General features: G+C 39.8%; 1 protein-coding gene across 1 annotated transcript in view; it reads left to right on the top strand.

Moving 5' to 3' along the window:
* Positions 1-27,584, top strand: part of exoc4 (exocyst complex component 4) — a 567,281-nt gene that overhangs the window by 319,632 nt on the left and 220,065 nt on the right. The window contains exon 10 of the mRNA XM_072562911.1: positions 21,926-22,145. Within this exon, the coding sequence (XP_072419012.1) occupies positions 21,926-22,145 (220 nt within the window). The remainder of the gene's footprint in view (positions 1-21,925; positions 22,146-27,584) is intronic.

Here is a 27,584-nt window from a genome sequence, read left to right as displayed (position 1 = left end):
TCCTGACCATTTCCAGTTTAATACCTTTTCCACATGTTACCATGGTTTCTTTAGTCAGTCGCCTTAAATCAGTACCCTCTCACATTTTCAACTTTATTCACCCTGTCCAGATCTTTTCATGTTTCTGAAGACACTCCACCACTTAGTTACATCAAAACAATTCTGAAAACTACACACACAAACTCACTTCATTGTCTATTTGCAAATGGTGTCATGCCATTCTGGTTAACATGTGAATAGCGTGTTTCATAAGGTAAAATGTCTATCTTCCATAAATCAGTGGAAGCCTGGGAGTATTGAGATGTTAAAATTCTTCCAAACAGTGCATTAACCACTTTTTTTCAAGTTAGTGAAGTTACTTGGGCCCAATAAACAATAATTGTATGATTTCCAAGCATGGAAAAACAAATTAGAAAATATAGCTGCATTATTTGCCCAGTTGTGCAGATCCAAGAGGGGAAAATGACATGAGTTCTGATGTTCAATTTGTTGTTGAGTGGAAGAGCAATATCGAGACTTCAGCCTCAATAGCTAAAATTTCACGTGTATGGAAGTCTTCCAACTATGCAAACCTCCTGTGTATATATAAAGCCTCACTTCGTATTGGCATCATTTTCTTACACATTTTTATCAATGACTGATTCTTTAAATTCCTAAGTAGACATTTATAATGAATAACACCAATGTGAAAACACCTACAATGGTAACATTGTAGCACCTCAGTTTTACATTTTTCTGCTTCAGTCTGTAGTACTTGGAAATGGTGACACTGCAGCTATCTCTTTATTGCTCCCCAGTCTGCCATTGCAAGCTTGTACTTTCAAATAAACCGGTTGGACTACAACTTAGTGTTGTGATTTTTAACGTTGAATCTGAAGGGGAGGTAAGTGATTGGATTGTTGGAAATGATCATTGTCAGGTACTTGCGTGGTATGTGCATTACTTACCATTTATCAGCTCAAATCTGAATATTCTCCAAGATTTGCTGCTTATAGACACTGTTCAGAATCATCTGTCAGGAATGGTGCTCAACATTGTACAGTCTTCAGTGAAAATCCCACCTTTGATGTTATGAAGGAAGGAAAGTCTTTGATGGAGTAGCTGGAGATAGAGTGAGGGAACTCCCCTGAGAACCTTGTGAAGCGATGTCCTGAGACTGAGATGATTGACTTCTGTAACTACAGTCATCATCTCTGCACCAGGTGTGACTCCAAGACAGTTTTCACTCTTATTCTCATCGACTTCAGTTTTGTTGAGACTTTTTGATATCATTCTGAGAAAATTCCATTGAAAGTAGACCTAATAGCATAATTTGTTGTTCAGAAAAGCTTACTGTTAGTGGTGCTACTCATATTTGAAGGATAAAGGGGTTGATAGTAGTATTAATAGTGAAACCTTGTTTTGAAATGTTTAATTTGAAAACAGCTGTTGTCAGTTTTGCGTGCCATCTATTGTTCTTGGCTTTAGAAAAATTACATCACCTCTTAATCTCACTGTGCGCACAAGTAGCTCCATTTGTTTGAAGTTCTGAAGCTCTCTTGTTTTATCTGATGTTTTTAGGGAAGTTTTCATGGAAGTGCACCTCAAAATTTCAAAGTATCTCCTGACTTAAGTTCACAATTGTCAGCCTGCATGATTGACATTTGATATTAAATATGTTGATTCACATATAAAGTATCTGATTCTGTGTGGTACATTGATCCCCTAAAATTAGCTCAAATCTCTGCAATACGTACAATCTATTCTTAAATAGATCCTTTATTTAAGACAGTTACTCAGGAATGCAAAACCTGTAAATGTGTTTTAGTTTTATTGTCCAAATTATAGAGTTCCTCTGATCTGCACAACTTATTTGGCTGAATAAAGAAAGGACCTTTAATTTAGTAAATAAATCTGACTCCATTCAGCACAACAGAAAATTTGCAAAATTGAGCTCAATTATTCCATGAGAACAGGCATTTCTAAAACATTGAGCTTGTTCATTTTTAGCCTAGAAATGATAGTTGGCAATCTTGCTGAGCAAACCTCCACCGTGTTTGGCATTTTCTCATACATTATTTAACGGTCGCATTAACTTATTAAAAAGAAATAGATTAATTCCTGTATCTGCATTACAAAACCTGGAATGTCATATCTGTATGCAAATACATCAAGCAACCGTTTGCTAATATTTTCTCATGATTTCCAGGCTCTTGTCATTTGTTTAATCATAGGTTATCTGTGTGCAACTTTCATAAGAGATATGAAGGCTGCAAATATTTACATGTTGCTCAGACTAAAAATAGAGAGTAAATCTTGCAAGTCGCGCTGGAGTGACGATACCATTTCTTGGTATCTCAGAGCAGCACAATAATTTGGAGTTAGTCATAGCAGCACGGAAGCAAGTTATTAGGTCAATCAAATAAATGATGCTTTAAAGATTTATTAGTTTCCCTGACTATTCTGTCTTCTCCCAACCTAGGATACAGTTTTCTATATCAATAAAATATTTGCATTTAAGAAATGACTCTCTCACAACATCAGGATGTTCGAAAGCATGTAACAGCCAATTAAGTACTTTTAAAGTACTTTTGAAGTGTAGTCACTGCTTTTAATGTAAAGAAGCGTGCCAGATAATTTGTGCACACCAAGAACCTACAGTTTGATCACGACCAAATAATCTGTTTTGGTGATGTTGTTTAGGCCATAATTTATGGGCTAGGACAATAGAAATCTTCTATCCCACACTCCTTCAGAATAGTACATGGAAACTTCACGTGTTTGAAACAGCATACAACACCTTGGTTGAGCATCTCAGCTGAAAGACAGCACGTAATAGTACTACACTCCCACCATACTACCACAAAATCACCAGCAACTTGCAGAAAACCGGCATTAGTTTATCAGAGCTGACAGCCAGTTCAGATGTAACTTGGTTGAGATTCACCTTTGCTGAAAATGATGACGGAATATTAGATTGCATGTGCCTGTACAAGAATTCAAAGTAGCAATCTAAACTGACTGATTTCTTGTCTCCTTGATTCGGGGGCTCTGAAATCAATAGTGATGCTAGCTGAAGACATGGACAAGAGAATGAAATTGAGCCTTGTTTACTCCTATGTTATGCTTGGTACATGAACTAATTTGTAAAGGTTTACTAGTTCTGTGGGGAAGTTTCAAATCATGAGCCCAGCTCCTACTGAAGAGTGCAATCTCTAGCAGTTATTAAACTTGATGTAATAAATAAAAAGAAACATCCATCATTGTTATGTGTAATCTTTAAGGAGCCATAATGGTTCAGGCATGTACATTTTATTAAAACATTCAAAAATATGATGCCTTATTCTTTTCAGCCTTGATAAACTTCTAAACAGATTATTCCAGCCATAATTGCAAGTGTATTGCAGGAAATGTTTCAGGAAAATCATTACTAACTGACTTGCCTTTGTAGAGTCTTTAAGTTTTTAAATTTGCTTCCTGAGAAGATGTGAACGAATTGTTAACCTCTATAATGGGTGAGGGAAGTGGGAGAAATTCATTTGCTTCCCAATCTGTAAGGATTATTTCCCGTGAGCCCGTCAAGCATGTTATGCCTTTTAACTTAATTATGGCTGACCTGCAACACCCCTCCTCATATTTTCTTCGATTCCATAACTTGGAACTTTATTATGCAAACTAATTGAATCAATCTGAAGTTTTAGAATTTTCAATTTTGCAAAACTTTGGGCAGTAATTATAAAGACATTGAAACTTGACTGCCTTCAGTCCAGCAAGAAGCAAGCAATAATCTGCAGCCTAATAAGTAAAGGGTATAAGTAGGGACAGAGATTAGCCATAGCACATTGAAATAGTCAGGTGCAATAGTTTTGCAGAGGGATGTGAAAGGAATTTTGAAAAACGTTCACTGTGGATAGACTGGAGCATAGATGTGCAGAGGGCGTTAGCTGCAATGTTTTGCAGTAACTGAAATTTCTATGCAGTGATGAAGACCACTGATGAAGGTTCCTACAGATAAAATGCACATTTGAGAATTTAATCCTTCAAGTACTAGAGCTTTGAAAAATAGAGTGAAGCAGACAGTACCCCAGAGCTAAGTGATTGCAGTCTGACTGCAGATCACATGTCATTAATATCCCAGCAAGTGAATAACAATAGGCCATTCAGTCCTTCTGTGCCATTGAAATCCAGCATGTGACCTGACATTTTTAAGATTGAACTTTAGATTTCCACTTTGCTTGGTTTGAAAACTTGCTTCGTGATTTTTTTTGCCTTCACATCTCCATTCTAATTTTAAGACTGTCTTCCTTGTTTTGGATTCCTCCAGTTATGGAATTTCTTCATGAATGGAAACGGTGTATAAATCTGATTAAATACCTTCATTTTAAACATCAAAACGAAAGCATTTCCAAACTTTGAACATTAAGCAAGTTTTTGCAACCATTTCTCTAATCCTGGTATGATTGAGAGGGAATTGCGGCATTCCTTTTGTGAGATTTGGTCCCCAAAATTGAACTTAGTATTCCTGCTGAGGTCCCTCCAAGGCTCTCTGCAACTAAAATAGCTTTATCCCTTTTTTAAATTACAATCAACCTCTGTCTGTCTGTCTGTCTGTGTCTCTCTCTCTCTCTCTCTCTCTCTCTCTTTTCCCCCATGCCCTATCCTTTAGTTCATATCATTATGTTGCAGGTGTAAGGTTGGTACTGGGTGGAATTTCATATTATGCTTGGAGAGAGAGAATTAGCGGGGTTATTCATATGCAGTAGAGGTTACTGCATTACATACACAGTTCGAGGAGAAGGCCTAATACAAAACAAATTGAGGAGAGAATTTTAAATAACTTGCACCTGTCAGAAGACTGTGTGTTCAAATCCCAAACTAGACACTTCATTGGAGGACTGGACAAGTGGGGCAGCACGGTGGCTCAGTGGTTAGCACTGCTGCCTCACAGCGCCAGGGACCCGGGTTCAAGTCCAGCCTCGGACAACTGTCAGTATGGAGTTTGCACATTCTCCCTGTGTCTGCATGGGTTTCTTCGGGTAAATATAGGATAGGGGAATGGGTCTGGGTGGATTACCCTTCGGGGCGTCGGTGTGGACTTGTTGGGCCAAAGGGCCTGTTTCCATACTGTAGGGAATCTATTCTAATCTAAAAGATGTCCACGTAACTAGGTAGATTGCACAAAAGGCCCCATGGTTTTATTTTGAAAATGAATTGTCGTGTCCTGGGTTATATTTTTGTCTCGGCTAAAATCCAAAATAAAGTAGATTGAGAAGACGTAGCTCAGGTTATGGACCGCTCGCTGAGCTGGTAGATTTGTTTTCAGATGTTTCCTCACCATGCTAGGCAACATCATCAGTGAGCCTCCGGTGAAACATTAGTGTTCGGCCCTACTTGCTATTTATCTGTCTCAGTTTGTTGTGGTAGGTGATATCTTTTCTGGTTCTGTTTCTGAGAGGTTGGTCAATGAAGTCCAAATCTCTCTGTTTGTTAATGGAGTTCCGTTTTGAATGCCAGGCCTGTAGGAATTTCTGTGTGTGTCTTTATTTAGCCTGTCCCAGGATGGATGCATGGACATTTAACAGATGCAGTTATGCAGAGGTTAGAACGAACAGCCCTTTTCACGATCCACCCCAAGCTTTGGGTCAGCAATGTGGATGATACCTTTATCATCATGAAATGCAATAAATTGGAAGAAACCCACAAATACGTAAACAACATCCTTATCGGTATAAAGTTCACCAAAGATGAAGAGAACAATAGCATACTCCCCTTCCGAGATGTCATAGTAGAACGCAAAGCCAATGGGGAGCTGCAGACCGGCGTTTACAGGAAAGCCACAAATACTGACCAGCTACTCAACTACAGGAGCAACCATCCCAACACTCTCAAATGGAGTTGTTTCAGGACATTATTTAAATGAGCCACAACACACTGCAGCTCCAGGAATGAAGAGAAGCTGAGGAAAAACATCTGTACAATGTAATCAGGAACAACAGGTACCCGATAAGCGCAGTCCGATGCTTCCTGCATAACAGACCTAAACAAGAAGTCACAACGCTCCTCAAGACTCTCGCCACCCTGCCATGTATCAAAGACATCTTGGAGTTGCCGGCCAGACTACTCCGGCCCCTAGGCATCATGGTAGCCCACAAACCTACCACCACACTGAAACAACTCCTGATGAATTGAAAGGACCCCATACCAACAACCAGCAGAATAAACGTCATATACAAAATACCCTGCAAAGACTGCAACAAACATTACATTGAACAGACAGGCAGGAAGCTAGCTGCCAGCATACATGAGCACTAACTAGCCACCAAAACACATGACCAACTATGTCTAGTATCTATACACACAGACAAAGAGGGACACCAGTTCGACTGGGACAGGCTAAACTAAGTTATGCATGGTAATTCCTAGAGGCCTGGCATTCAAACTGGAACTCCGTTAACAAACATATCAAATTGGACCCCATTTAACAACCTCTCAGAAACAGAACCAGAAATCACCCACCACACCAGACCAAGATGGATAAATAGCAAGTGGGACAGAACACCACCACTTCATCGGAGGCTCACAGATAATGTTACCTAGCATGGTGATGAAAAATCTGAGGACAAATCTACCAGCTGAGGGAGCAAATTTACAACCTGATAACGTAGATTCTCTGATCAATAGCACATTGCTGATGTGGGAATTTATTGTGGCTGCTCCATCAACCACTTTCGAACAATGACTGCTCTTCAAAAGTACTTTATGAACTATAAGTGCATTGGGATGTCCTGAGATTGCAATTGTACAATATAATTGTAAGTACTCCTCATTTTGCACATCTGTCAATACTAGACAGGTCATTGTGAAATCATGGGAATGTCTATGATATGCTAAAATTGACCCTTTTTATTCATATTCATAATAAATAAGTGTAATTAATACTAGTAAAAGGCTGCCAAAGAGTCTCAACTTTAAACAAAACTTCCAAGGACTTTGGCTCAGACTTTTTACAATATAGAATATCATGTTGTACCGTTTCATTTCAGCTCGCTAACATACTTGAGAGTGATCTAATAAAGAATGCTTTTCCTTTGCACAAAATATACAATTTCATAATTTGAATTCAATTTCTTTGAAAATTTGAATATTATTAAATTGTTTAATAGTTTGTCTGTGTCTATGTTCCCAGTGGCTCGGAAACAAAGCACAGGGCCAGACAGCATTCCTGTTTTGCCTTCTGATTGACCTATGCTAACCTTGTGGTACAATATTTCACGTGATTAGCGATAACCAAATTGTACAACAAATGCAGAAGACAGTTGCGTACAAACATGGGAACAAGAAGTAGAAATAAGCCATTCGGCCTTCCGAACCAGTGCTGCCATTCAGTAACTGAGATCATGGCTGAAATGATTCCTGCCTATTTCCAATAACCTTTCAGCCCCTTGCTTTGCTTTTACTTACTTTTTAGAATCTATGTACCTCTGCCTTGTTGGCTAAACCAATCCTGTCTATGTCAACATGTTAATCCTGACAGCATAATCTTTTGTTTTCCTTAGCAACCTTTGATATGGCACCTTGTCAAATGTGTTCTGGAAATGTAAAAATAGCACATTCATTTGTTCCTCTTTATCTGTAAGATATGTTACTTCCTCAAAGAAATTAAATTCGTTAAACACGATTTGCCTTTCACGAAGCTATATTTATTCAAAAACAGAAACTGAGCAAGTCTGGCAGCATCTGTGGACAGAAAGATGGAGTGATATTGTGAGTCTATGATGCTGCCAGATTTGCTGAGTTTCTCCACAAATTTCTGGCTTGGTTTCAGATTTCCATTGTCCAGTCATTTGTTTTTATTTTAGAGCCATTTTTACTCTGTCTGATGACCTCAAACTTTTCTAAGTGCTCTGTTGTAATGTATTCAATAATTGCTAACACCTCCTCCATGACAGACAATAAGCTAATTGATCTGTAGCTTCCTGCTTTCTATCCCCCTTTTTTTTAAAAAATAAATTGTTTTAGTTCCACACCAAATCTGAACATTTGAGTAAATTGGAATAGCCTAACGATTTACAAAATTTAAACTTTTGAGCAAATTGAGGTAAGTATACATATTGATCAAGGTCTTCCATGGCACAGTAGTAGTGTCCCTGCCTCTGGACTAGCAAGTCTGGGTTTAAATCTCAGTGCCGTGAGGGTATAATAACAGGTTGACCTCAAAATACATTCCTGTTGATATCTTTTTTCTTATTCACTGTAGAATGTGTGCATTGCTGGCTGGCCAGCATTTATTGCCCTTCTTTAGTTGCCCTTGAGAAGATAGTGGTGAGCTGCCTTCCTGAACTACTGCAGTCTGTGCTGTGGATAGACCCACAATACCATTATGGAATTAATTCCAGGATTTTGAACCCGCTGCAGTGAAGAAACATCAATATCTTCCCAAGTCAGGATAGTGAATAGTTTGGAGGGGAACTCTTTTGTGATGGTTTTTCTATTTATCTGCCACCCTTGTCCTTCGAGATGGAAGTAGTCATGGGTTTGGAAGGTGCTGTCTTAGGATCTTTGTGAATTTCTGCAGTGCATCTTGCAGATAGTACACATGGCTGTGACGCAGTTTCAGTGATAGGAGTGGATGCTTGTGGATGTAGTGTCAGTCATGTGGATTGCTGATTGAGAGGAAGCTGATAAGGTAGTTATTGATCGAGTTAGGTTTGTTTGTTATTTGTGTATAGGACTTACATGGGCAATTTTCCAAATTATCAGGTAAATGCCAGTGTTCTAGCTGTACTGGAACAGCTGAGTTAGGGATGTGGCATGGTCTGGAGCACATTTCGTCAGTACTATTGCCAGATTGTTGTCAGGGCCCACAGCCTTTATGGTATCATGTGGAGTAAATTGAGTTGGATGAAGACCGGCCTCTGATGCTGGGGATCACTGGTGATCATGCACTCATCGTTTCTGGCTGAAGATTCATGAGAATACTTCAGCCTTATCTTTTGCACCAATATGTTGGGCTCTTCCATCATTGAGGATGGAGATATTTATGGAACTGCCTTCTCTATTGAGTTGTTTAGCTGTCCACCACCATTCATGATTGGATGTGCTGACACTGCAGAGCTTAGAATCTAATCTATTGGTTCCTGTCATGAGGTCAGCCAGGTGGACCACATTGAAAATGAGTTCCCTCTTTTGGGGCTGTTCCAGTCAGGGAGTCCTGGCTGACAGATAAGAACAGGAGTATCCGACATCCTGTTTGCACTTGGTCGGTTCTGGGGGAGCTGGATCACTGTCGAGGATTCTCTACCTGTAAATAAGGGGTTACTGGGTGGTGGGATACCAGTATTTGTGGAGTTATTTCAGTTCATATTGAAAGTTGGACCATTCAAGGGACAGACCCATGTTAAAGTACTCGTTCTTCATTGAATGACGAATGACTGATTATTGTCACAGATATATTGAAGATACAGTGAAAAGTGTTTTGTTGCTACAATCTGGTGCCATTTTGAGGTGCAAAAAGGCTAAAAAGAGGTAGAATAATATTGATCCCTCTACCAACATTTCCCTGATTCTTTAGCAATCTTTTAACATATTCAGACACCTTGCCTGTACACTATCATTATAGCTCTCTGCTCTTTGTCTTTGATGATTTCTTTGCAAATCTTGACGTCAATGCCATATTTCTTCAGAGGCAGATTTAAATCTTTGGCCTGGTTCTGATGATTCCTTGGCTCAATTCTCAACACATTAATTATTCTCTTTGCTGATTATTGTCACTCAGAAAAGGGCAATACAATAATAAATTGCAACTGAAAGACAGACTTCTGGAGAATGTCAGCAGATCTAGCAGCTTATATATTCTACAAATGTTTAAAACAAAAAAGACTGGCTAAGGTAAACACTGGTTCTTTAGTGGATGAGTCGGGGAACTTAATAATGGAAAATGAGGAAATAGCTGAGGCATTGAACAGGTATTTTGTGTCAGTCTTCACAGTGGAGGACACTCAGAACATGCCAGAAATTGATGAGAAGATTAAGGTAGGTGAAGATCTGGAAACGATCATTATCACAAAAGAGGTAGTGTTGGGCAAGCTAATGGAGCTAAAGGTAGACAAGTCTCCTGGCCCTGATGGAATGCATCCCAGGGTACTAAAAGAGATGGCAGGAGAAATAGCAAATGCGCTAGTGGTAATTTCCCAAAATTCGCAGAACTCTGGTGGTAGTTCGAGCAGAAAATGGAAAACAGCAAATACAATGCCACTGTTTAAAAAAGGAGGTAGACAAAAAATGAGGAATTTTAGGCCCGTTAGCTTAACTTCTGTTGTGGGAAAAATATCATCAAGGAAGAAATAGCAAGGCATCTGATAGACATTGTCCCATTGAGCAGACACAGCATGGGTTCCTGAAAGGCAGGTCATGTTTAACTAATTTACTGGAATTCTATGAAGATATTATGAGCACGATAGACAATGAGGACCCAGTAAATGTGGTGTATCTAGATTTCCAGAAGGCATTTGACAAGCCGCTGCATAAGATGAAGGTGCATGGCATTATGGGAAATGTATTAGCATGAATAGTGGATTGGTTAACTAACAAAGCAAAGAGTGGGTATAAATGAGTTCTCCTCTGGTTGACAATCAGTGACTAATGGTGTGCCTCAGAGATCAGCATTGGAACCTCAATTGTTTGCATTTTATGTCGAGGATATGGAGTTGGGGATCCTGTGTAGTGTGTCAAAGTTTGTGGATGACACTAAGATGAGTGGTCAAGCAAAGTGTGCAGAGGACTGTAAGTTTGCAGAAGGATTTAGCTAATTTAAGTGAGTGGGCAAAGGTCTGGCAGATGGAGTACAATGTTGATAAATGTGAAGTCATCCATTTTGACAGGGATAACAGTTAAAATGGGCTTTATTTGAAAGGTAAAATTTTGCAGCATGCTGCTGTGTAGAGGGATCTGATGTCCTTGTGCGTGAATTACGAAAGGTTGGTTTCCAGGTGCAACACTTAGTCAAGAAGGCAAATGGAATTTTGTCCTTCATTGCGAGATGGATTGAGTTTGAAAGGAGAAAGGTTATGTGACAGCTGTGGAGGGTGCTGGTGAGGACATACCTGGAGTACTGTGTGCAGTTTTGGTCTCCTTACTTGAGAAAGGATGTACTGGCACTAGAAGGGGTCAGAGGAGATTCACTCAGTCTATTCCAGAATTGCGAGGATTGGCTTATGAGGAAAGACTGAGTAGACTTGGATTATATTCTTTGGAATTCAGAAGAACGAGGAGGGATCTTACAGAAACATGTAAAATTATGAAGGGAATAGATAAGGTAGAACTAGAGGATATTTCCACTGGTGGGTGAAAATTAGAGGGAGTAGATTTCGGATTGAATTGAGAAGGAACTTCTTCACCCAGAGAGCTGTGAATCGATGGAATTCTCTGCCCTGTGAAGCAGTTGAAGTTTCCTCATGGAATGTTTGCAAAACTAAAACAAATTTTTGAACAGTAAAAGAATGAAGCATTATGGTAAGAGGGTGGGTAAGTGGAGCTGAGGCCACAAAAAAATCAGCCATGATCTTATTGAGTGGCTGAGTGGGCTCAAAGGGCCAAATGGCCTTCTGCTGCTCCTGGTTCTTATGTTCTTAATACTTTCCAACTCTTTTTTTTTGCAGATTTGTTTAGCCTCGCTCACTTTTGACTCTGTGGAACTGCAAATTTGTTTTCTCTCTTGCTTTCTGTTTCCGATTGATGAGATTTTAGATTGATGAGAGAATTCAGCATTTTCAACTGTTGGGAACTTTTGTATTTGTCATTACAATTACTTTGTATTTGTAATCACGTGCAAGACCAACAATATATTAAATGTACAGTTTACAGTTTCAGGAGTTGGAAATGATATCTATGTAACTTTAGTTCCAATGTCTAACAATTTTCATCCCTGGACAAAGCTGAACTAATTATTTAATCATACTGTCATTAGGTCAGCCAGTAAAGATACAGCACATAAATAGTTAGTCAATCAGTTTTGCTAATTCTGAACAATTTAGACAGGGTTTTAGTTTATAAGTTGATCCAAAATCTCAAATTATTTGTTCCAAAAGGGATCGTAAATAAATTTCACATGATAATTATATATTGATGAGATCTTTGCCTAAATTTGTTGTGCTCATGCTCGAATTGAAATTCTTTAGCTAAACACTCATTCCAAATTTCTTAAGCTAATCTCAACCAATTCAACAGTTTGGTGCTACACCAGATATTGATACTCAATCTAGGAAGAGCGAAGGTCAGCCACGGCACTTGCTATAGTTCAATGTCTATTGATTCTTGCTGGAAAGTGAATTAATGTTAGGTGGGAATAGGCTCAATTTAGGTCAATCAAATTCTTTCAACCTTCAGAAGCTACCATTACCATTACAGACCCTGTTATGAAAATCTTGTTCATGGTTTGTCTTTTAGAGTATAATCTTCAGTTTCAGAACTATTATTTTTGGGATTAAAGTGTTAAATATAAAACAATTGGGCATCCATTAAAAACAGTAGTGATGGAAATGTAACTCGATCAAACATCGATTAATTCCTTAAAATGGAACTTGTGTTTAATGTACAAGGTCAGAGGTGATAATGAAAAATTTTGAACATCGCATAATCCATCTCAAAAGGTGTTGTAGAATCATGGACTCTGGAGAAATTGTCATAAACTTCCATTCGCAATGTCAATCATTACTATGCTTTGGAGGATCGGAATTGAACTAACGGTAAAATAATTCATTTATGTTTCTCCTTACACTATTCCAAAGCATACCACATTGCAATAGAAATTGTGATTCAAGGTGGAGCTTGGTTAGAATGCACTTTGGCTTAATTTATATATGAATCAGTTTTTGAGACAAGCAGTTCGAAGATGTCTGTGGTGGTCTTCACAGTGACTTGTGAAAGAACTGGTCAACAGAGTTAAGATGAAATGCTATGATATGAAAATAGAGTATCTGCCAGCACCCTCAATAAGTGACTAAGACATCCACATTGGTGAGGTTCACAAAAGCCAAAACAAAACTCATTGGAGGATCCTGAATAATCTTCTTTCCAATGAATTTGGGACACTGGGAAGAATTGAAGTGAATGTTGGTGGGTTGTGGCAAAGCTTTGGTTTGGTCATTGTTACAAAGTCGAAAGAATGTATAGTCACTTTAAGATAAAGTATTTTCTGAATTTAAGTACAGTCAAGCTGCCAACATACAGAACAGATAAGGGATGGCCTCTTCCAAAATAGATGCATGTGACAATTGGCTATTAATTGGATACCTGAGTTTTGGTTTCTGTTTTGACAACAATTCAAATTTAACCAATTAATTTATATTATGCCCAGGGATACCAAAACCCAATAGAGTTTGAGTTTATTGTATTGATAACATCAGGCCAATGAAAGGGTAATGGTAAAATATAAGGGCATTTTGAAAATTGATCAGAGCAACTGCCATTGAACTGGAGAGCAACTGCCATCCTCGGAAATAAACATCTTGCTCTCAAAGAAATCACAAAAGACACTATTTATCAAAAGTTACCTTTTCCTCTGAAAGCAGTAAAAAGTAAGAAGACAGCCCAGGGAGAAGACAGCTGAACCGGAAGGACAGAAGGATGTGTTGTGAAGTTTAAGGCATGTACTGTACGTTTTAGTGAGAGAGAATGCTATTCTGAACTGAGAGATTACAAGTACCTATGTATATGACTAGATGGCAGTCCCAGAGTGTAATGGAAAATTGAAAATATTTAACTTTTGGCTGTGAAAAGGATACCTGAGTTTTGGTTGCTATTTTGGTTAAATTCTAATTGTTGTCAATCAACTTAAATTATGCCCCAGGATACTAAAGCCCAAATGAATTTGAATGTGTTGTTCTGCCAACATTGAACCAATGAGATGATCTGATGTTGAGGTAATATAAGAATGCAGACATTTTGAAAATTGACCAGAGAGTAACTGCCATAGCGAAAGAAACTTCTGGAGAGCTAAGTTCCCATCTAATATCTTGCTCTCAAAGAAATTAGAAAACCCTCTCTATCAAAGGTACCCTTTCATGTGAAACATATTGCAGTAAAAAGAAAGATAATGACCCATGGGGAGATCAGCAGCTGGGAGAGTGAAGACACAGAAGAAGACAGAGACTGTGTGATTTTGAAATTCAGTTGATGTATATTTTTAAAGTATCTTATTGGAACAACAAGTTATTTATAGAGTTGGAAGCAGATAGTAAGCAATTAAGAGAAGGGGGGGGCTTAGAGTTGTGAACTGTTTTTGTTTACTGATCGCATTTAGAGTTAGAAAATAAATTGGTATTATTTTCCTTAAATACCGGACTTTGAGCGTTCTGTCTCTTGTATTGTAACAGATTGTGAGGCAAGCTTTTCTAGGTGTTTGGTTTAATTAACAGAGGGGTTCGCCTCTGTGTTGTAAGTTACAAGTTCTCTATGGAGAGAATAGGGCCCCTCCAAGATCAGCAAGGCAGCCTTTGTGTGGAGTCACAGAAAATGGGGGGGATACTAAATGAATATTTTGCATCAGTATTTACTGTGGAAAAGGATATGGAAGATATAGACTGTAGGGAAATAGATGGTGACATCTTGCAAAATATCCAGATTACAGAGGAGGAAGCGCTGGATGTCTTGAAACATTTAAAAGTGGATAAATCCCCAGGACCTGATCAGGTCTCCCTGAGAACTCGGTGGGAAGCTAGAGTAGTGATTGCTGGGCCTCTTGCTTAAATATTTGTATCATCGATAGTTACAGGTGAGATGCCGGAAGACTGGAGGTTGGCAAACGTGGTGCCACTGTTTAAGAAAGGCGGTAAAGACAAGCCAGGGAACTATAGACCGGTGAGCCTGGCCTCAGTGTTGGACAAGTTGTTGGAGGGAATCCTGAGGGACAGGATGTACATGTATTTGGAAAGGCAAGGACTGATTAGGGATCGTCAACATGGCTTTATGCATGGGAAATCATGTCTCTCAAACTTGATTGAATTTTTTGAAGAAGTAACAAAGAAGATTGAGGGCAGAGCAAGAGATGTGATCTATATGGATTTCAGTAAGGCGTTTGACAAGGTTCCCCATGGGAGACTGATTAGCAAGGTTAGATCTCATGGAATACAGGGAGAACTTGTCATTTGGATACAGAACTGGCTCAAAGGTAGAAGACAGGTTGGTGGTGGAGGGTTGTTTTTCAGACTGGAGGTCTGTGACCAGTGGAGTGCCACAAGGATCGGTGCAGTGTCCTCTACTTTTTGTCATTTACATAAATGATTTGGATGCGGGCATGAGAGGTACAGTTAGTAAGTTTGCAGATGACACCAAAATTGGAGGTGTAGTGGACAGCAAAGAGGGATACCTCAGATTACAACAGGATCTGGACCAGATGGGCCAATGGGCTGAGAAGAGGCAGATGGAGTTGAATTCAGATAAATGCGAGGTGCTGCATTTTGGGAAAGCAAATCTTAGCAGGACTTCTACACTTAATGGTAAGGTCCTAGGGAGTGTTGCTGAACCAAGAGACCTTGGAGTGCAGGTTCATAGCTCCTTGAAAGTGGAGTCTGGTATGCTTTTGTTTATTGTTCAGAATATTGAGTACAGGAGTTGGGAGGTCATGTTGCGGCTGTACAGGACATTGGTTAGGCTACTGTTGGAATATTGTGTGAAATTCTGGTCTCCTTCCTATTGGAAAGATGTTGTGAAGCTTGAAAGGGTTCAGAAAGGATTTACAAGGATGTTGCCAAGGTTGGAGGATTTGAGATATAGGGAGAGGCAGAACAAGCTGGGGCTGTTTTCCCTGGAGTGTCGGAAGCTGAGGGGTGACCTTGTAGAGGTTTACAAAATTATGAGGGGCGTGGATAGCATAAATAGACAAAGTCTTTTCCCTGGGGTCGGGAGTCCAGAACTAGAGGGCATAGGTTTAGGGTGAGGGGGAAAGATATAAAAGAGACCTAAGAGGCAACTGTTGCACGCAGAGGGTGGTACGTGTATGGAATGAGCTGCCAGAGAATGTGGTGGAAGCTGGTACAATTGCAACATTTAAGAGGCATTTGGATGGGTATATGAATAGGAAGGGTTTGGAGAGATATGGGCTGGGTGCTCCAGGTGGGATGAGTTTGGGTTGGGATATCTGGTCAGTGTGGACAGTTTGGACCGAAGGGTCTGTTTCCATGCTGTACATCTCTGACTCTACGAGAAGTAACTGATTCGGAAGACTGGAAGGTAGTCAGCATTAGAGACTGTGGGGACTAATGTTTAATAATTGTGTTTATTGGAGCAGCATTTTTATACAGTTGGGGCAGGACAGTAATTAGTGAAGAAACTGGAGGGCTTGGATTTGTTCATAGTTATTATTTAGTATTCACTGTTAGAGTTAGGAAAGTAAATTTTTATTTTTCATTAAATAGTAGAAATTAAGAGTTCTTTTCATTTACTTATACTTTTAGCAGATTACGAGGTGAGGCAAGCTTTTCTGTGTTTAATTTTACTTAGCAGAGGGGTTCGACCTCCATGTCATAAGTCACTAAAGAAAATAATGCATTTTCAAGATTGTGGTATTGTATAAGGGAATTCTTTGGTCTGAGTAAAAATTGGAAAAAGGTTCACAGCATAACTTAATAGTACATGCTTTGTTCAATTGTTTTTGATAAGCAACAAAGTTTGTTTTCATCAAAAAGAATGAAATCTTGTGATGTAATTGCAAGATTTCTTCTTGCAATATTAACAGTCCCTGACCGAATCAAAACAAAATTTCTTGTTCATTTAATTTGGCAGATCATCTTTGATCCATTTTCCAGTTCTTTCAGTCTAAACATACATGATTGGCCAGTTTGTTCAGGATGATGACTGGCACCAAGGAACCAGCTCCCCAAAGTAGTGCAGCCTGTGAATTACTAAGATCAGTTAAAATCATTGAAAAAAATCAAAGATTGAATAATTCATGACACCCAAGTTAAATAAAATAAGCCTGGGACAGTACAGGCTCTATTTATTGCCCATCATCTAAGACTGACTGACACGCTACCTTTTTAAAACTGAATGACTTCAGGAACTATTATTTGTCAATCTTGCAGTATGTATTAGAATCATGGACAGGTTAGAATTGGTAAGGGTTAGCGGGTTTCCTTACCTTTAGAAGCAATAAAAAAAAAATCAATGAACTCTTTCAGACTCCATTGTTATTGTGCTTGATCTCAAATGCGAAGACTTGCATAATTCAATTTCAAAACTTGCCAAGGTACCATTTAAACTCCTCACCAAGTCCAGTATTAATTTTATTAACTGTTCAGTCTGACTTGACTGACTTTTTTTTTGTGAATGATGTTTTCATCAAAGGATAAGGTCATTATGCTCAGCTGGACTCTGACATTGGATTGTTGAGTTTGAGAAGAGAAAGGATGATATCCAATTTGATTTGGAGATTCAGTCAAATATTGGAAATCTGACAATGACAAGTTGAGATTGTATTTTTGTCCTTAAGCCAAGGGTAAGGCAAGAAGATGTGGTCAGGAGAACAGAACATTTTATAAAGGTAGCCAGAGTGTTCCTATGCTTTTCTTAAATAAACAATGTTGTAACCAAACCAAAAATTTCTACTTCCAGAAATAAATCTTGAATATTTTTTGTTTATGTTGTATTTGATCATGATCTATTTATCCAGTACAGCTGTTATTCAGTTTATTTTAGATGAACCATTTTTGAACATTATTGTTGATGAAAGAAAATTTATCTAAGTCAGTATGATAGGCCTCGCTGCACACTTAAGTTGTCATCTACTTTCAATTATTGAATCGCTTTCATGGACAGGTTGGACCGAAGGGTCTGTTTCCATGCTGTACATCTCTAACTCTAACTCTAACTCTATCTTATTAGAAGAGATCTCAATGGAATGCAGACTGAGATAAGTGTAAACATATTTTACATTTTCCCTTGTTTTTACATCTGTATACGTTTTATATGTATCCACTTCACCATGTATTGATTGTACCACAACAGCTTGAGTGCTACAACTGATGTTAAAATGAGCTGTTGGCAATTAAACAAACGATTAGTAAGTTGCACTTTTCCTAAATTAACTGTCCAAATATAGCAACAGGTTTTTTTGAACTGTGTCCAAGTTCAATTATAGCTTTAATTCTCCTTTTATAATCCAAGTGCTTGAGTCCAACCAGGGCAGGGGTTATACCAGACCTGGTTTTGGGAAATGAGCCTAGCCAAGTGAGTGAAAGTTCAATGGGGGAGCATTTCAGGAGTAGTGACCATAATACCGTAAGTTTTAAGATAATCATGGATTGGGATACCATCAGTCCTCGAGTGAAGGTGCTAAATTTGGGGAAGGCAAACTGCAACAATATTAGGCAGGAACTGGAGAATTTTGATTGGACATGGCTATTTGACAGTACATCTACATCAGACACTTGGGAGTATTTCAAGTGGCAGTTGATAAGAGTTCAGGAGCGGCACCTTCCTGGGAGTATAAAGGCTAGGTATGGCAAGTTATGTGAATCTTGGATGACCAAGGATGTTATGACTTTGGTCAGAAAGAAGAAGGAAGCATACATAAGGTCTAGGAGGTTGGAAACTGATGAAGCCTTTGAAGCATGTAAGGAAGGTCGGAAAGAACTTAAACAAGGAATTGGAAGAGTTAAAAGGGATCATGAAAAATCATTAGCAAACAGGAATATTGATAATCCCAAGGCTTTTTGTACGTATATGAAGAGCAAGAGCATAGCCAGATAATGATTTGGCCCACTCAAGAACAAATGAGGGAATTGATATGTGGAGCCAGAAGAGGTAGGTGAAGTCCTAAACAAATTATTTGTGTCACTGTTCACCAAAGAGAAGGAATTGGTGGAGGATGATCTCGGGGAAGGGCATATCGTGTTTCTAAGCCAAGTTGCTATTAAAAATGAAGAGGTGTTGTGCATCTTAAAGTATGAAATTAGATAAGTCATTGACAGACATCTTTGTATCCTCTTTGGCCACAGGTGAGGTCACAGAGGACTGCAGAATAGTCAATATTGTCCCACTGTTTAAGAAGGATAATCCTGGAAATTACAGGCCAGTGAGTCTCACATCGGTGGTTGGGAAATTATTGGAAAAGATTCTCAGGGACAAGATCGATCCAAATTTAGAAGTAAACTCTATTATTAGCAATTGACAGCATGGTTTTGTGTGGGGAAGATTATGGCTCACTAACTTGATCGAGCTTTTTGAGGAGGTGACAAAGATCACTGAGGGAAAAATGGTTGATGTTGACTTTATGGACTTCAGTAAAGCCTTTGACAAGATCCCTTCATGGCAGACTCGTACAAAAGGTGAAGTCACATTGTATCAGGAGTGAACTAGCAAGATCAATACAGAACTGGCTTAGTCATAGGAGACCGGGTAGCAGTGAAAGGATGCCTTTCAGAATGGAGGGCGATACGAGTGGTGTTGTACAGGGATCAGTGCTGGGACCTCTGTTGTTTGTGATCTACATAAATGTATTGGAGGAAAACATAGCTGGTAAATTTGCGGACAATGCAAATATTGGTGGAGTTGCAGATAGTGAGGAGGATTGTCAGAGGATACAGCAGGATATAGATCAGTTGGAGGCATGGGCAGAAAAATGGCAGATGGAATTTAATCCAGACAAATGTGATGCATTTTGAAAGGTCAAGTACAGGTGGAAATTATACAGTGAATAGCAGAACCCTGAGGAGCATTGATATGCAGAGAGATCTGTGTGTGCACACATCACTGAAGGTGACCGTGCAAGTAGATAAGATTGTTAAGAAGGCCAGTGGCATGTATTTCACTAGATGGGACATTGACTATAAGGATGGACAAGTTATGCAGCAGGTTTATAGAGCTTTGGTTAGGCCACAGTTGAAATCTTGTGTACAGTTCTGGTCACCACACCAGCAGAAGGATGTGGATGCTTTGGAGCGGGTACAGAAAAGACTTAGCAGAATGTTCCCTGGTATTGGGGATTTTAGCTGTGAAGAAAGGTTGGATAGACAGGGTTTATTTTCACTGGAATGCAGAAGGTTGAGGGGTGACCTGATAGAAATTCATCAGATTGTGAATGGCATGGTTAGTGTGGGAAGTATGAAGCTTTTTTCCAGAGTGGTGGGTTCAACTACTGATTAGATTAGATTACTTACAGCGTGGAAACAGGCCCTTCGGCCCAACAAGTCCACGCCGAAGCGCACCCACCCACACCCATTCCCCTACATTTACCCTGCACCTAATACTATGGGCAATTTTGCATAGCCAATTCACCTAACCTGCACATTTTTGGACTGTGGGAGGAAACCGGAGCAGACATGGGGAGAATGTGCAAACTCCACAGAGTCAGTCACCTGAGGCAGGAATTGAACCCGAGTCTCTGGCGCTGTGAGGTAGCAGTGCTAACCACTGTGCCACCGTGTCGCCCTACTAGGGAATACCAGGTTCAAGATGCAAGGGGGGAGTTTGAATAGAGATGTGAGAGGCAAGTTTTTCGCACAAATGGTAGTGAGTGCCTGGAACGCATTGCCAGAGGAGGTGGTGGAAGGCAGACATGATAGCATTCGAGAAGCACCTGTCCAAATACATGAATAGGAAGGGAATAGAGGGATACAGATCCTATAAGTGAAGACCATTTCAATCTGGAAAAGTAAAATGTGGCAGAGCAGGCTTGGAGGGTCTGTGTTGCATAATTCTTTGTTCTTGTTCTTTGATATTGTTTTCTGGATCTTTTTCTTACAGAATTCCTTTTTTTAAAAAAAAGCTTTTTCATGGTAGTATTTTCTCTGCCCAGTCTTGCAATTTTTTTTTAGGTTACTTAGTGTGGAAACAGGCCCTTCGGCCCACCAAGTTCGCACCGACCCTCCAAAAAGCAACCCACCCAGACCCATTCCTTTACATTTACCCCTTCATCTAACACTACGGGTAATTTAGTATGGCCAATTCAACTAACCTGCACATCTTTGGATTGTGGGAGGAAACCGGAGCACCCAGAGGAAACCCACGCAGATAAAGGGAGAATGTGCAAACTCCAGGCAGGAATTCAACCCGGGTCTCTGACGCTGTGAGGCAGCAGTGCTAACCACTGTGCCACCATGCTGTGTTTGAACTATGTTTTCTTCCTGTTAGATAATCTGTATAGAATGTCATCACCTCAGCTTGGGTCTGTCACATAACCTTTTGTCAGTAAGGATGTTTTACATCACTAAATTCCATTATCTAAGTCAATAAAGCAGAATTCCTCAGTCTAAATTTGACAGAAGGCTCCCTGTTAGAAACATGCTTTGTCACAGTCATTTATCAGTCATTGTCACTCACTATGCCGAGGAATATTCAAGGATTAGTTGCTGAAGTCAAGATACTGCAAGTATCCATTGATTTCTGTCCCAGAGAGGTAATTAAAGTATCCAAAAAAGGAATGGTGGGGAAAACCTGTCAGAAAATTTAAAATGTAAGAATGACCTTAAATGTAAATACATTTATCCAAAATTACTGATGGTTTTCAAATAAAACATAAAACTAATTTATGGGCGCACCATCTTAATCTCTAAAGACTGCCACTATAACGTGCCTTTATTCAACCTTTAGGTCAAATCGTAACTCAATTTCCGATTCCTTTTGTGCCTTTTCTGCTATAGCTCGTGAAAGTGGTCAAACCATAAATGGTAGCGAAGTGTGTCGTCATGGAAAAGGAAGTATGATCATATTCTATGTATAAAGTGCAACATCTAAAAGTAACATGGGTTTGCTAGCTTTATAAGAATTGGAATCTTAATGACAACTCAACCTGTCAATTCAGCAGTATATTTTGTACAATTTTAGTTATTCCGCTTTTAAGACTGACTTTGCGAAAAATGGTCACATTCTGATAACTGTACATACAGTCCTCTCATGTAGTATCTTGTATTAAATACTGTAGAATTCCAAGACTATCTTTTCTTTCTTCTAGATTCATTCAGGAAATTGAAGTCGCCATGTGGGCTGGTTCTGGTAAACAGTGCCCACTGCGTGAGTTCCTCACCATGTACATCAAGAACTTCTTCTTAAATCAGGTGCATCTTGATGTCAACAAAGAAATCGAGGCTGCAACCAAAGTTGCAGATCCTTTGAAAGTGTTGGCTAGTGCTGATACCATGAAAGTCTTGGGTGTGCAACGACCCCTCCTTCAGGTAGGAATGTTTTTGCATGTTGCATTGCACATTTTGTATATGACAGAATTTCATAATGGCATTCATTATGTCATTTGAATTAGGCTATCAGGTATTTCATAAGCTATAAGACAAATGCAGGTACATCTTCTAGCAGGTGGCAATATACTTAAGTTTTGTCATGAGATCCAGCGTCTTAATGTGGACGACATATTAAAACTGATTTGTTTAGTTGTCATGACTGTGTGTGAGTGAGAGAACTCCTTGAATGGGTTTTCCTTTTACCTCAAGGACATGGCTGTGTAACAAAAAAACGGTTAGTTCCACTGGAAACTGGAGGAGAGGAGAAAGCCCTGTTCGTTTGGACGTAAATCTGAAATAGAATGGACCTGGAGACACAGCTTAGTTGAAAACTTTTGTTGGACTTGTAAAACTACATGACTCAAACAAACCTCATTAGTTTTCTTTGAGAGTAATGGTTGATGAGACAAAGTACAGAAGAGTATAATTTGCACAAAATGCCTGAAAATTATTTGAGGGGTGCAATATGATATGTTTATGGCAGAATATTAAATTATATATTCATTCTCATGATGCAGTTATTATAGGCAAGGTTTACATTTTACTTTCCCCCTCCGTGGTTAATCTTGATATGGTGTCTTTTATCTTGAACTACTGTGGGCAACATGGTGAAAGTTGTGCCAACAGAAAGTGCTCTAAGACTTGGACCCAGTGATAATGAAGAAACAATGTGTTCAACAGTGACACAAGTGTAAGGTAGGAGAGGGGTGGTCATTTAAAAAGGTGTCCAACAACCAACAAAGTTTAATAATTATGATGCTGATATTGCTCTACATCTCTTTATTCAATCTAATTGGATTGCAATATAGAGCAATATCAGCATGATAGTCCTTTGGGCCAAACAGCTGGATTCTATATTATAAATATTATCTAATTTAAGATAAAGAGCATGAGAATTCTTTTAACACAAAAGGTTAAGACTTTTGAATTTATTGTTAAAGTTCATATTTGAAACAGAGACTGACATTTAAGAATAGGTAAGTACAATCAGGAGTTAAGCTGGTTTCACAGGTGAGGTGCCGGAAGACTGGAGGTTGGCTAACGTGGTGCCACTGTTTAAGAAGGTTGGTAAGGACAAGCCAGGGAACTGTAGACCAGTGAGCCTGATGTCGGTGGTGGGCAAGTTGATGGAGGGAATCCTGAGGGACAGGATGTACATGTATTTGGAAAGGCAAGGATTGATTAGCGATAGTCAGCATGGCTTTGTGTGTGGGAAATCATGTCTCACAAACTTGATTGAGTTTTTTGAAGAAGTAACAAAGAGGATTGATGAGGGCAGAGCGGTAGATGTGACCTATGTAGACTTCAGTAAGGCATTCAACAAGGCTCCCTATGGGAGAATGGTTAGAAAAGTTAGGTCTCACGGAATACAGGGAGAACTAGGTAGAAAGTAGAAGACAGAGGGTGGTGTGGTGGTGGAGGGTTGTTTTTCAGACTGGCCTGTGACCAGTGGAGTGCCACAAGGATCAGTGCTGGGTTCTCTACTTTCTGTCATTTATATAAATGATTTGGATGCGAGCATAAGAAGTATGGTTAGTAAGTTTGCAAAATTGGAGGTGTAGTGGACAGGTTACCTCAGATTACAACAGGCTCTTGATCAGATGGGCCAATGGGCTGAGAAGTGGCAGATGGAGTATAATTTAGATAAATACAAGGTGCTGCATTGTGGGAAAGCAAATCTTAGCAGGACTTAGACACTTAATGGTAAGGTCCTAGGGAGTGTTGCTGAACAAAGAGACCTTGGAGTGAAGGTTCATAATTCCTTGAAAGTGGAGTCACAGGAATATAGGAAAGTGAAGAAGGCGTTTGGTATGCTTCCTTTTATTGGTCAGAGTATTAAGCACAGGAGTTGGGAGGTCATGTTGCGGCTGTACAGGACATTGGTTAGGCCACTGTTGAAATATTGCGTGCAATTCTGGTCTCCTTCCTATCGGACAGATGTTGTGAAACTGAAAAAGGTTCAGAAAAGATTTACAAGGATATTGGCAGGATTGGAGGATTTGAGCTATAGGGAGAGGCTGGGGCTGTTTTCCCTGGAGCGTCGGAGGCTGAGGGGTGACCTTGTAGAGGTTTACAAAATTATGAGGGGCATGGATAGGATAAATAGACAAAGTCTTTTCCCTGGGGTCAGGGAGTCCAGAACTAGAGGGCAGAGGTTTAGGGTGAGAGGGGAAAGATATAAAAGAGACCTAAGGGGCAACTGTTGCACGCAGAGGGTGGTACGTGTATGAAATGAGGTGCCAGAGAATGTGGTGGAAGCTGGTCCAATTGCAACATTTAAGAGGCATTTGGATGGGTATATGAATAGGAAGGGTTTGGAGAGATATGGGCTGGGTGCTCCAGGTGGGATGAATTTGGGTTGGGATATCTGGTTGGCATTGTCGGGTTGGACCGAAGGATCTGTTTCGTGCTGTACATCTCTATGATTAAATAACTTCTTTCTGAACTATAAATGCTTCCTCTCTTTAAAGAGTGAACATTTCTCGATATTGGCCTTGAGATACCAAGAGTTCTTCTGCACTTATACGGAGATGCTGTTATAAAGAAGCTTCCTGTTTTATTCTTCAGTTAGGTCAGAGAAAATGTCTACTTATGCTTTGGCGCTCTGCAGTTGACAACTGTTTTTCATATCTTGACAATACACTCACATTAAAGTTGCTTTTGTGTTGACATCGTGTCATGTCATACTTCTAACTCTTCATACAGGGTTAGCAGCAGTATCAAGATCAATGTGCCAGCTGTTAGTCCACACTTGCAGCATTAGAATTGAATGTAATGCTTTCTTGATTTTCTTCGTAAAATACAGCTGATGCTAGAAAGATAGAACAAAAAAGTAAATGGATTGGAGTTTGTATTTCTCAACAAAGAACAGGTGCTCGTGCTCTGACCTTAATGTAAGCCTTGTTTATTTAGCGATCTCTGATAAATGTTTCACTTCCATCAACTTGCAGTGGTACTGTACCTCACTATTGGTCACTCCCAGAATACAGCAGAAGGCCAGCCTACCATAGGAAAGAATTTTCACCAATTAATGTCAAAAAAGCAAAATTGCTTCTAAAAGTTTTTATACATTGCAAGTGAAAGATTAGGATACATCAGATACAAGTGAAAGGTAAAATATTCTGAAAAATCTTTAAAGTGAATTAGTAAAAAATGTAGCTTTTAAAATTCAACAAATTATTCATAACTGAACAGTTACAAATGCCACTAGGGGTTGTCAACATGAAAAGTTAGCATTGTACACCTGCCTGTAGATTTTAAAAATAGAACAGTACAGCACACAGCGCAGGAGCTGGCCTTTCAGCCCACAAAGTCTGTGCTGGCACACTGCGCCTTTCTAAACTTGAAAACCTTTTCCCTCCACATGATCTGTGTCCTTGTATTCCCTGTCTGTTCATGTATCTGTCAAAATGCTCTAACATGTTTCTGTTGTATCTATTTCTACCACCTCCTCTGGCACTTCCAGGCACTTACCACCCTCTGTGTAAACAAAACTTGCTTCTCACATCTCCTTTAAATTTTCTCCTGTAGACGTTAAACCTATATCCTCTCGGAATTGATATTTCTACTGTGGGAGAAGAATTCCTCATCCTTTTTATCAGTGTCTCTCTCAATTTTGTAAATCTCTATCAGGTCACCTCACACTGTTTGACATGCAAGTGAGAACAAAGAAAATGTGTCCAATCTCCCTTCATAGCTAATACCCTCCAAATCCGAACCCTCTTCAAAGCCTCCACATCCCTCTATAGTGACTAGAACTATAATATTCCAAATGTGACCTAACTAAAGTTTTTCATTCAGCAGAAACATGACTTGCCAATTTTTGTACTCTGTCCGACCAATGAAGACAAGCCTGCCACATGTCGCCTTATCCACTTGTGTTGCCACTTTCAGGGAACTGTGGATCTGTGTGCCTAGATACCTCTGCATGTTGATGCTTCTAAGGGTTCTGCCATTTACTGTGTACTTCCCTCCTGCATTAGACCTTCCAAAATGCATCACTTCACATTTGTCTGGATTAAATTTCCTCTGCTATTTTTCTGCTCAGAGTCCCTAACCTATTTATATCCTGCTTTATTCTCTGGCAATTCTCACTATCTGCAGCTTCCCCTAATCTTTGTCATTCGCCAACTTACTAATTAGACCACCGACATGCTCCTCCAAATCATTTTATTTTTGTTGTATAGATATTAAAAACAAACAGTAAGGGTCCCAGCACTGATCCCTGTGGGAATACCATTGGTTATAAATTTCCAGCAAGATAGCTGTTTGGGCTCCCTCTTCTGGAGATAACTGTGGGGATAGCACTAACAGGTCAGATCGGGGCCCGCAATTAAACTAATTGTGGTGGAGACGATGACACATCACTCCCAGAATGTCTGAATGCTTTCTATGCTCACTTTGAGCAGGGTTTCGGCGGAGAGGTGACACTTATTCAAACAAGACCTGACCGATCTCTCTCAACAGTCACTGCATCAGAGGTCAGATCATTTTTCCTTCATGTGAAAGCGATGGGACCAGACAGAGTACCAGGCCGTGCACTCAGAGCAAGCGCAGATCAACTGGCAGAGGTTTACTCGGACATCTTCAACCTCTGCCAGCAGCAGGCACTGTCACTGCCTGTTTCAAGGTGGCCAACATCATCCCTATGCCTAAAAAGGCTCATGCAGTGTGTCTCAGTGACACACAATGAAAGTGGGGTCGCAGGTAGATAAGATAGTGAAGAAGGCGTTTGGAATGCTTTCCTTTATCGGTCAGAGTATTGAGTACAGAAGTTGGGATGTCATGTTGTGGCTGTACAGGACATTGGTTAGGCCACTGTTGGAATATTGCGTGCAATTCTGGTCTCCTTCCTATCGGAAAGATATTGTGAAACTTGAAAGGGTTCAGAAAAGATTTACAAGGATGTTGGCAGGAGGGTTTGAGCTATCGGGAGAGGCTGAACAAGCTGGGGCAGTTTTCCCTGGAGCGTCGGAGGAAGAGGTGTTACCTTAGAGAGGTTTACAAAATTATGAGGGGCATGGATAGGATAAATAGACAAAGTCTTTTCCTGGGGTCAGGGAGTCCAGGGCACAGGTTTAGATTGAGAAGGGAAAGATATAAAAATGACCTAAGGGGCAACTTGTTCACGCAGAGGCTGGTACGTGTATGGAATGAGCTGCCAGAGGATGTGGTGGAGGCTGGTACAATTGCAACATTTAAGAGACATTTGGATGGGTATATGAATAGGAAGGGCTTGGAGGGATATGGGCCGGGTGCTGGCAGGTGGGACTAGATTGAGTTGGGATATCTGGTTGGCACGGACAGGTTAGACTGAAGGGTCTGTTTCCAAGCTGTACATCTCTATGATTCTATTACTATAAAATCCATCTACCAGGC

Source organism: Chiloscyllium punctatum, chromosome 44 (genome assembly GCF_047496795.1).
Source record: "Chiloscyllium punctatum isolate Juve2018m chromosome 44, sChiPun1.3, whole genome shotgun sequence".
NCBI classification, from domain to species: Eukaryota; Metazoa; Chordata; class Chondrichthyes; order Orectolobiformes; family Hemiscylliidae; genus Chiloscyllium; species Chiloscyllium punctatum.
This window is presented reverse-complemented; position numbering and strand designations above follow the sequence as displayed.